General features: G+C 31.6%; 1 protein-coding gene across 1 annotated transcript; it reads left to right on the top strand.

Moving 5' to 3' along the window:
- The first annotated feature begins 5,723 nt into the window (after positions 1-5,723).
- On the top strand, positions 5,724-12,321 carry LOC143063359 (perlucin-like). Its single transcript, XM_076235469.1, has 3 exons — positions 5,724-5,764; positions 7,204-7,285; positions 11,305-12,321. Exons 1-3 carry the CDS (start codon positions 5,738-5,740, stop codon positions 11,541-11,543), a joined length of 348 nt encoding a protein of 115 aa, XP_076091584.1. The 5' UTR covers positions 5,724-5,737; the 3' UTR covers positions 11,544-12,321.
- The last annotated feature ends 354 nt before the right edge of the window (positions 12,322-12,675 follow it).

Here is a 12,675-nt window from a genome sequence, read left to right as displayed (position 1 = left end):
GCAATTTCATATAAAAAATTATATAATACCAACGGACCACTTTAATTGATTAAATACCCTAATAGAACATCATACATAATGCATTTTGATGACATAAAGCTTCAGTAAAACTAAAATTGTATAGAGGATTCTGAAGAAAATAAAAGATATTTTATATAATTTTAAGATTTTAGGTTTAAAATTGATTTAGACATATAACCTACTTTTCAAACTACGCACCCAAAGAAAAGATAAACCCGGCTTAAATTATCAAAGATAACTTTAAATTGCACAAAACCAAAAGTCATAAATGTGTGTTACAAAATTATACCAGTTAAACTGTATAAATTGAAATATATTCATATCATTGATTTGTATTTCAGTAAATTAAAAAAAAAGTGTTCATGAGTGCCACCAGAGGAGTTGGTTATGCTTACTTTTCCCGACCAGATAGAATCAACCCTTTTTGTGGGGCTCGTTCTGTTCATGTATAAGTTTTTGTAAGTAGTGCTTTGTATTTTTGTTTGTCTTTTCGTCGACTTTCGTTTTGTGGCATGTCGTTCGACTTATGAATGCTCCCTTGGTATCTTCAGCAAACTCTGATTGTGATTACGATTATAAGTCAATGTAGACTGCTGTACCCCTATTTGTGACATTTTTTTTATATCTATAATGACTTATAGCAATGCAAATTCGCACATAGAAAAATAGATGAAATACATCTTTCACTAACTTTTTGGATTCGAGCGTCACTAATGAGTCTTTTGTAGACGAAACGGGCGTCTGGCGTAAACACAACATTTAATCCTGGTATCTATGATGAGTTTATTAACAACCATCTTGGTCGATGCCACTGCTGGTGGAGTTTGAATTCCCCGAGGGCATCACCAGCCCAGTAGTCAGCACTTCTGTGTTGACATGAATTATCATTGATAGTGTCATATCTATAAATTAACTCTTTACAAAACTTTTGAATTTTTTAAATACTAAGGATTTTCTAACTCAGGAATAGGTTACATAGGCTGTATTTGACAAAGCTTTTAGGACTTTCGGTTTTCAACTTCGAACTCTATTTGGCCTTTTTAACTTTTTTGGATTCGAGCGTTACTGATGAGTCATTTGTAGAAGAAACGGGCGTCTGGCGTAAATACCAAATTTAATCCTGGTAATTAAGATGAGTTTTTTTAGTATCCATATCCTGCATATCATATCTATTAGTATGAAGCTGATATATGCACCGCAGATTATCCTATTGAGTTTCCATGATAGCTCAGGAAGTAAAGCAAAAACTGATTCCTTAAAGGTTTTACAAAACTCAGTACTGTTATTTTGGTTACTTTGAAAAGTAAATATCTGTTTAAAAGGGGTATGCATCTTTTATTATCCGGAATTATTAATAAACTTAGTTGCTTGTAAAAGTAAAATAACAAAATAGATCGAACTCCGAGGAAAATTCGAAACGGAAGGTCCCTAATCAAATGGCAAAATCAAAAGTTCAAAAACATAAATGAAGGGATTACAACTGCCATATTTCTGACTTGGTACGGGCATGTTCTTTTGTAGAAAATTGTCGATTAAACCTGGTTTTAAAGCTATATAAACCTCTCAAATGTACGACAATGGCATCAGATTCCTTTATATTGACAACAATGTGTATATAAACCAAACAGACATGATCGGTAAAAATTTCAAAAACAGTTGAAGTTAGTATATTGCAAGAAATGAATAATTTCAAAATAGTGTCATTAGCAATTGATAATTTCAAAAAATATACCCACCACATCTCATTGAAATAAAACTAAAAACACACGCTTTTAAAAGCATTGTAGACAATTGACTTTGATCGCTTTGATCTAACAATTGAAAATGAATCTAGTATGATTCTTTGCATAATTATCTTGAACATTTTAGTTCTTTTAAATGTTTTGAAAAATATATCAAATCGATCAAAACAGACAATGAAAGGAAAATATTTTTTTTTGCATGCTTTTGAAAATAAGATGGGATTTGACTCACAATTAGAGAGATTCACATTATATTCCAAATGAATTAGAAGTTATCAACTACATGTCACCGTACGGCTACCAACACTGGAGAAAACTAATACCACAATGCAAACTATAAATAAACCCGCCATGACAAATGTCATATAATTCAAACGAGAAAGCAAGTCTTTTGACTTTGATACAATAATCAGGGTAACATTACCAAGTTATGTCACGTAAACGACACAAAATATCTATGAATATTATATATCTCATCAAGAGAGGCGTGGCTTTTGCAACAGACGCATTTACAAAGTGCAGCCTTTATTTTCCACGAATCGTATCGTTTCATTTAAGTTTATTGTGTTATCTTGGATCGACAAAATAATGCAAACAAAATAATAATTGGCAAATGAATTTAAAGATGGACAAGAAGACTGTAGTTTGCGTTCTATATATAATCTTTACAACACATATTATTTTGAATTCATTTGAATTAAGACAACAAAAATACGAGATAAAGATTAATACAAAGTTTGTACCTTTACCTACAACTAAGATCGTGGAAACAAGCTTTGGTGCTTGCGCATCAAGTTGTCTCTCAAATGGTGTCTGCTGTGCGGCTAGTTATCACATATCTTCGAAGGAATGCTATCTTGTTGGCACGGATTATTGTTATAATGAGACCGAAATAGAAAGTGACTGGAAAATCCTTCGTATAAAACTATGTAAGTAATTTTGTGTTTTCCGATGTATTAAATCATAACGTATAGGTCTTGTTTATATTTATGTACCAAATTGGCTTAGATTTATATAATCTGATCATGGTTGTCTCTAATAATAAATAGTTTACAATTTTTTTTAGGGGACAATAATCTGCCTTTTATTGCTAAATGCATACTCAACTTTCAAAACATTTTCCCGTTTAAATGTTATTTTAGTTACTAGCTTAAACGCATCAACAAGAAATCATAATCAACAACTCTTCAACGGCTTTGATGGCCATATTCGTAAATTAAGTAGCTCGTCGGATATAAGTTCAATTTTAGCAATAGCCCCTCGGTTAGAATATGCTGCTTTACAAAATGTATACACACAGACTTTTTACCACTGTTAAGGAAGAAGGAGTTCGGGCCTCAATTGCAATTGACGGTATTTCTCAATGATGCCAAAAGAAAAATAACAATTGAATCAAACAAATAATATTCAATACTTGTAAAAGAATTTTTCAAATATTAATTTCTAGACCACTTGATTTCTGCTATATTACAATTCAAGCTCACGGAAGCCATCCAATTAACATTAAAACATAATGTCAAATGGAAACAATCACTGGATGCTATAGTCACACACGTTTTAATATATAACAACAATTAAAAACTGAATTGGGGGATTAGCTTGCTATAAAATCAGTTTTAATCCAGTAAGTCTTGTTTGCTTTGTTAGGTTTTATGGACTTCTACCTTTTTGATTTTACCTTGGTATTTGGTATTTTGGTTAATACATATTTCTTTATATTTGGAAGTTTACAACGAAGTCAATTACTCATACAAGGCTCGCAAGGTTGACATTGTTTTAAATGACTGCATAGTTTATCAATGAGCTCTCCAAATTATGAAAGCGAGACAGGGATTGATTCGTTGTGGTTGAAATACCAGTTCTCTTATAATTATAGTTTTGAAATGAAATTTGATATAAAACTAAACAAAATGTCGATGTTTTTGGTTTTTCTGTCTGGGCATATGAAATATACACGGTATGGAATTTATTCAAAGTGAAGACTTTTCCTTTAATTTCACAACTGATATGATTTTGCAGTCTGAGTATCTTTTCAAGTATAATTGTTTGATGGGAAGATGATTTAGTCATATCTCCGATTGGATTGTGATATTTTGATAGCGGGGGATACACCGGTTGCAGAGGGAATAAAAACCAGTTCTTTTTGGAGTTCATGCGTTTTCTTCATTATATTGATTTTTAACAATATTTAGAAGATTTAAACATCCACAAAGTTGACTCTTAAGTAGACATAATTACAAAAATTGAATCATAACTCAAAGTGAAACAGAATTTTGATAATCAAGCAAATATCTAATATGAATTCTAGTACAAATATTAGTGTAAAGATATAGGATTAAACACATTTTTTTCTAGAGGTTATTGATGTGTAAACCGGGGCGGTTAACTCAAAAACTAAATAAAAGTCCGAAGGAATTTTATGTCAAACTTGTAAGTAATAACCCCGGTTTACACATCAATAACTTCTTGTGTTTTATCCTTATAATTCTTAAGCCAAATAATCGCGATTTTGAATAAAAATTTTCTTTGTGTAAAGACTACAATAAATTACCATCAAATGCACAATTGACAGGTCGAATAAAAAAATGTTAAAAAGACCAAATATAGTACGAAGTTCGCCTAATCATTCATGCAATTTTGCGGAATTTTATCTTAATTAAAATTTCATACATTTTGAAGCTTTAATGCATTATTTCCGTTTTGTTATATATGCATAACAATAGAAACAATTGTAATGTAGACTTTTTTCATTCTCAATTTGCTTAAAATCTCTAAATCCCTTCATGCATATGTATCGCGCATGAATAGTGAAGAATACGAAAGTAGTCTTTGATACATGGTTTATCAAAGTGTCAACGAAGGAAAAAAATCTAATTGACTAATCCAATTTAAGTATTCATAGATATGCAAATCATATAAGACTTATTACTAATTAAAGTTAATCTTACGAACTATATATATAGATATACATATTTCGTCACTATAACTGGCATAAAACGCTGTCAATTTTAATTTTCTAATATGATAATATTGCTAATTCAGTCTAATTTATCTGTAGCAACTTTTTATCCTTTCCTCATCGGGATAAGAAAGCCATGAATTTGTGACATATAATGTTAAGTCCATATATGCTGTGCATCGTAAATTGTTGTGTTTTCATTTGAATGAAAAACCTTGAAGATACGAAAATGATTGTCAGTCGTAAAAAAAGTGCATGGGTATTTTGTTTTTCGTTTTGAAAGTCAATGAATATGGGATAACTCTAAAAACACATTTTTCAAAACCAATAAAACTAAAACTGAGGGAAACACATCAACCATAAGAGGAACACAACGAAACAACAAAAACACTGAAGTGTAACAAAATACAAACGACAATGCCACATACATAGAAACGAACTCTTGGATATCAGCTGCCATATTCCTTACTTAATACAAAACATTTTAAGACACAGTGATGGGTTGAATCTGAGTTTATGACTAGCCAAATATCGCGCTGTATGGTAATGTTAAATATACAGCTTAAATGACAACAGTTCATGAAAGGAATACAGTAAAATAAAAGCAGAAATACATAGGGCAGAGAAACACATAAATGAATAATATATAGTACATTTAGACATGTTAATCATAGAATAACATCGAATGCCTAATATTAATTTAGGACAGTACACATCATAATATAATTACGAACTGTGTGTCACACATATATATCAACGCCATAAAAAATGACATCAAAGGTACATTTTAAAAATTTGATATAAAATGAGATTAGGTTTGTTATTATGTTATTTGATGTATTTTATAACAATTACAAGAATATCAATATGAAATATGTTAGGTACATTGCTATACGGGTCTATTAAATATTTCAAAACATTTCAGGTTTTCAAATTTCTATCTCATTTTCAAACAAGTGCAGGTAATGTAAACGTTTTGTTATATTTATTTTCAGTACAAAAAGAATACTTTAAAATGAAGAAGACATGGAATGAAGCTAAGGTATATTTACCGTATTGTAGTATTTCAAAATAATATATAGTGTTATGAACCGTCAACTTGTTATACGCTACTGGGAAAATAAAGTTTGATGGCATTTATTTTCCTTATTACCTTTATCTTTGTTTTTGCTGGTGAACCAGTCCGCACCATACGAGTAGTTTTTCAATGAAGTCCTCAAGTTATTGAAAAAACCAGGACAAATAACATACCGAATAAACTCATCATTGATACCAGGATCATAGAAGTGTGTGTTTGCTCTGCACTTTCTAGCAAATGTACCTATGCATTATTTAAGTACAGGATTACATTATAAATGCTTCTTTACCACTGCATACGTTATTTGACAGTATTTTTAATTTACTTATTATTGTATTCTGTTGTTTTGTCTATGACTTATCTTGATTTGAGCGTCACTGGTGAGAATTTTGAAGGCGAAACCTGCGTCTTGTGTACACACATGTAAGCTTGGTATCTTTAACAAATTTTGTTTTGTTTTTCCATTAGTCGATATTAAGCAAAAGAAATTCATTGTACTCCAGCTGTATGATACATGATGAACAACTATTCATTTACCTCATTATGTGGTAACTCTTTGTCTATAGTTGTCAAGTTTTCATTTCAGATAAGAAACAGGAAAGATTTACAGTTCTTGAGTATTTCAGTTTAATGTTGATTTTTAGAGTCCCTTCTTTATTCTATTAAGTTTATTTCATATTATCTAAATATAACTTCTTCTATAATTAAAAAGGCGGTTCCATTTTTGTCCATAAATCTTTAATTTGATTTTGGTGATCATCAAAATAGTTACATGCAATTCTGTAAAGAGAGTGTAACTCAAATTTGTGTTTTTTTACTGCGAAGATTATTTTTAAAAAGGTATGTGACACAAACAACCTGTGAGTATTGCCATCTAAGTCAAGTTGCTAAGATACAAACGTTCTCTTCATTTGAACTTTTGAATTAAATTCTCTCTTCTAAATAATTTGCAGACATTACTTCAAGATAGGAAAAACAAAATCTATAATGTTGCTAACATACTGTGTATGATAAAGGGTCCCTCATTGACCCTTGATCTTGATTTCACGGAAATTGCACCGTACGACTTGTTATTTACCACGGAGAAAAAAAACAAAAGAACAAAAAGAAGAGATCATAAGCTTCCGAATGATACATTATATACCCGTGTGTATAGAAGGTGCATTTACTGGTTAAGGTCAGTCTACTGAAACCATATCTAACAGATAAATGTCTTTGTGATATCAGTTTAACTGATGGTTAAATGGTCACCACACTAGCAAACGACACAAACAATTAATATCGAAAGACATCTGATGAGCAAGTGTAGGTTAAAAGGTTTAGAATATCTTCAGATTAACGTAATGACGGGCAATTACTAGTGAGTTTTCATGCTATTTTATTCAACATTTCAACATTTGCAGGAGTTTTGTGAGACATGGGGAGGAAGATTGGCGACAGTTTCAAGTATTTCTGAGAATGAGTATATGATCAGACGGCTTGGTGGTAAGTTACTCTCACGAAGCACTTTGGATTAAAACAGAGACGATTTCAGCTTCGGTATTGTGAACGTTCCATTTCTATGTAGCATCCCGACAGGGCCTGTATACGGAGAACATATCCCCCATTTATCAAGATATTCCCCGGCTTGTATTACCTTTAATAGTTTATTTGATAGAGAGTTCCTGCTTACAATGAAGAAATTAAACCAAGAGTTCCAAATGGTGCAATTGAAATCCTCCCTTCGTAAATTTTACTGACGCCATTACGAGTTGGTTGACCATTATGGAATATCAGTTTCACAGATGATATCGGATATGTGACCTACCAAGTTAGAATTTTTACCATGTTTGTAATAACATGAGCAACACGATGGGTGCCGAATATGGACAAGATCTGCTTACACATCCGGAGCACCTGAGATAACCCCAGGACGAGATCTGCTTACACATCCGGAGCACCTGAGATGACCCCCAGGACGAGATCTGCTTACACATCCGGAGCACCTGAGATAACCCCCAGGACGAGATCTGCTGACACATCCGGAGCACCTGAGATAACCCCCAGGACGAGATCTGCTTACACATCCGGAGCACCTGAGATAACCCCCAGGACGAGATCTGCTTACACATCCGGAGCACCTGAGATAACCCCCAGTTTTTGGTTTGATCTTGTTGCTTAATCTTTAGTTCCCTATATTGTGTTTTGTGTACTATTATTTTTCTGTTTGTCTTTGTCTTTGTCTATTCGTTTATTTCTGATCTACGAGTCTGAATGTCCCTCTTGTATCTTTCGCCCCTCTTTTCTTATCGTTAAAGAACTATTGGTGTCACCAAGTAACTTACATCTAACATCATTTAGTCTTTGCTGGTCAATTATCTCCTTATTAACCAGTTGGACTCAAAGTTTGTTGCATTTGTTTTTAATTTTTGTTTGGCTGCAAGAGTGTTATCTGCCGAATTCAACATGTGAATATTTTTAATCATTTCATTTTATTTCTTTTCTCCAAAGGGCATACATGAATATACAATGATAATTTAATAATCCTTTTAGATAGTATTGACAATCGTTTCTTTTGACTTTTTCAATCGTTGTTTACTATTCATTCATTGTGTATTGATTTTTCCATTTGATAAAGGACTCACCGTTGGGAATTGTACTCGAAGATCGGTATTTTTGATATTTTTCTTTTTCAATAGATATATGATACAGAGATATGTTTTACATACTAAATTATTAAGATAGACTATCAAATGTTGAATGATTCATAACAAGTATATTTTGAGACGTTCCACTCTCATGGTAATACATGGAATTGACTTGTACAAGAGTATCATTCATTGCATCATATTAGGTATACAATTGCAAAAAAGAATGAAACCTGAGGAATATTGTCCAAAGATGTACCTTAACCCTTTCAGTAATTGTTAACGTTTCGTAACATTAGAAAATGTCTGTACCAAGTCAGGAATATGACAGATGCTATCCATTCGTTTGATGTGTTTGAGCTTTTGAGTTGGCCATTTGCTTAGGAACTTTCCGTTTAGAATTTCACTCGTAGTAAGGTTTTTTTGTTATTTTACTTTTTTTTTCTTTTTTTATGTCTGATCTAATATTTCAAGCAAACGTTCTATTTATATAAATGGAGTATAGATATGTATGCAACAAAAATTATTTGAAAGACAGTAATTATTATTCTGAGACTTTTCATGTTCAATATCAGTTACAAAGTTTGCAAATGTGCTTCGATTTTACTGAGTAAGTCGTATTATTGGCTTAATAAATTCTTAAAATAGATACAAGTATTATATTTTAGTTTGCGCATTTTTTGTCGGACATTATTTAACATTTCCATACAGCTTATTTGAGCATAAATTATTTTGATTTATTAAACATTGAATGAAGGTTCGAGTATCTATTTTGATAAATCTTTTTTTTTACGTTGAAATAATAAAAAAACACAAAACCTTTAACATTTTAGCTTTTTATGACTATTTTCTAGACTGTTTTTTGGAACATAATTCTATTAGCTTCTATTTTTTTTTAAATAAGTTATACTGTGAAATTGAAAAATGTTTTCATAACATGTATAACTGCCACTGCAATTGAATTATATATACTTTTGGTCAATTTATTTTGTCATTTTATTATGTAAAGAATCGCTTGTAGGAAAACGAGTTCGTATACGTGTTAGCGCTGTCTATGGGTAACGTCATGGTATCTATAAGTAATTGTCATTGTTTTCTAGCACTAAATCATCCATTTGTATAGACGTGTTTTGAAATACATAAACACAACGCATTCTTCAATATACGACCACGAGATTGGTGCCATGACCAGGATACAAAATGGATTCGACGAAAGTATATTCGAACTGTAAATAGAGCCGCCGTCACCAAATTGATCAAGCAACTAGATTAGTTGAACATCAAGCCAGACGGAAAGGAAAGCCTAACAGAATCGGTCTTTGGAGATTCGGACAAGTATGTTCGTCACATAAATAAGACCACAGTATTCTAATAAGCAGACTTAGGGGGAAAGATGCTTTTACAGTCATTTATTGATTGTACCTACTATAGCTGCGCCGTTCCAGAATAAAGGCAGGTGCATTTCACAGCCACTACATTATTTGAAGGGTCTAAAACTAGCACAACCTTTGTCAGAGGAAAATAGCTTTGAAATTTCATTACTCATTGAAGCAGACAACTTCTGGGATTTACACATGATCGATGTATTAACAAGTCACAAAGGAGAGGATCATGATATTAGAAGGTTTGAGAAATTAGAGTCCCTTGAAAGAAAAGTTAGGGAAAAACCCGACGAAAATCCACAGCGCATTCACAACATTCCGTATCAACCCGTCACGAAAGATTCTACACAGATTAAAAATGTTTTTGATTGTTCCAAAAAATAATACAAAGATCCCGAGTTTGAACGACTCTCTACACTTATATATCAACTTGAAATGAATACAGGGACCTCCTTGACACTAGAATAATACTACAACACTTCCAGACGAGTTAAAAGAAGGATCACAATTTCAAACGCAACTTGATTCAGTGATAAATTTATGTGTGATTCATATAAAATTTTCTTAATAAATACATTGCTCATTGAGACTTTTATTGCATAGGCTCGCGGCCTCGAGTATGTTGAGGATTAATAGAAACTATCACAGTATCACGCGGAAATTATACTTGTACTTATACGCGTTAGCACTGTCTTTATGTTACGTCATGGTATCTATGTGTAAACGTCATTGTTTTCCATTGTTTAGGTGGTATGGGTGTAATTTGCCATCTTGGATTATAAAAAAAGAGATGCTAAGGTCCAGATTTTCAATCAAACTGGAAAATTTGATGCAGGAATGCAGATAACAAATGTGAATTTTCATCGAAAAGAACCAATTTATAAGGATATACCTTATAAAAATTAATATTTTTACAAGTGTATATTATTTTGATTGATTTTTTTTAATTGGTATTTTAAGGGGAGGTAACAATGCATTTTCTGAAGGAATCTACATGGAATATCCCATTTTTGTATTTTAGCCGGAAAAAAATGTATGTTGACCCTATCTTTTCTTTTGAAATTCTCAAAGCCTTGTCTAAAAGCTATCTTTTCGTATTTTTTTTTTATTGTATTAGATATGAATGTCCTTTTTATAATCGTTTGAGAAGGGAGTTCTACGATGAAAAAAATTCAGTTGTAAATACTTCGAAGCGTTAAACACAAGTGCCAAGTTCAATTGTTTTTTTGTTAAACAAACTTATAGGTATTGAAAATTATTTGATCACATTAGTAAATATTTAGAACTATAATATAGTACAAAACATATTTAAATGTAACCAATTCAGAATATGTGTCTGTTAATATTTTAAAGAATATGTTAAAATATGCTTATGAGTTGGTCAAACTGTGACTGTCTCTCAATTATAGAAAAAATCATTGGAATAAAGTTTTTGCACCTCACGTACCCTTTAATTGGAATAGAAATATATTTATTTGTAGCTATTACATTTCAGATGCAACCTCAATATGGCTAGGAGGAACCGACTTGAAATCTGAAGGTACATGGGTGTGGAACAATTATTCGCAAGAAGAAACAGAAAAGCTGATTCAACCAACTTTTTGGGGACCGAACCAACCAAACAATTATTATCAAGATCAACACTGCCTGGCATTCTTTAAGTTTTATAATGACGGCTATGCATGGGATGATGACCAATGCCACCTACAATTTCAATTTATGTGTGAGAAGTGACTTATGACTATCTTATCTACTAGTACTTCATCTGTTGCTCAGTATATATATATTTTATTTTTGTACTATTGTTTGCTATTGGTCTTTTTCTTTTTTAGAACTGGCTTTGTCAGTTTATTTTCGACATATTAGTTAGTATGTCCCACTGGTATCTTTCTCCCTTCTTTTATCAATTCTCTGGTTTTGTATCTGTATGAGTACGCTGGGATACCAATATCGGCTTTAATACTACGATATCGGTGCGCACATAATAGTGTTTTTTTTTAAATATTCATCTGGCTATATAGGATGATTATTTGATGGTATTAATGGATTTCTCATGAATCTTCTTTTTGTATATATAAAAAACCTCAAAAACACCGAAGTTGAATTAAAAAAAAAATAATTATCACAATCATAGGCACTTTACTTTTATTTCCATGCTATTTTCCCATTTCTAGATCTATCTTTTATCTTTAGAGAAATATTTATTCTCGGTAACTGATCGATCGAAGTTTAATTATGACGTCTTGTGGATGTTCTATTGTGACGTCATGACAAATGGCGACCATGCATGATGACGTCACATATTCTTGACATCTTTGAAAAGGAAGAATAAGCTTTGTTTCGACATCTTCTAAAAATTATGAGAGAAAATGATTTTACCACTATATCTCGAATAACGTAATTTCTCCATTTTCAATATTTAAATTGTATCGTGAAGGTACCAAAATTGTACATTTATCGATAATCAAGAAAAAAGTTTCCATTATAAGTTTATTTTGTAGATTTATCATTATTATTGTTTTAGTTCAGTCAATTTAATTTTGATTCCATAGTCATTTACTTACGGAAGCGTATTAGGGACATAGTAAAAAAAATAAAATTGGCATTGAACTTTTTTTTCAAAGTCGAAATTTTGACACTTCAAATCTCGAAAATTGACTTAAACTTGAAATTGTGACTTTTCAACTCTCGAAATTTTGACTTAAACTTGAAATTTTGACTTTCTACTACATGTATCTTAAAATTTCGACTTTAAACTCAAAATTTCGACTTTTTTTAAACTCAAAATTTCGACTTTTTTAAAACTCACAATTTTGACTTTAGGTAAACTCAAAGTTTCGACTTTTTTTAAACTCGAAATTTCGAA

The sequence above is a fragment of the Mytilus galloprovincialis genome, chromosome 2 (assembly GCF_965363235.1).
Source record: "Mytilus galloprovincialis chromosome 2, xbMytGall1.hap1.1, whole genome shotgun sequence".
NCBI lineage: Eukaryota > Metazoa > Mollusca > Bivalvia > Mytilida > Mytilidae > Mytilus > Mytilus galloprovincialis.
Note: the sequence above shows the minus strand (reverse complement) of the source record. Positions and strands in the feature narration are given on the sequence as shown.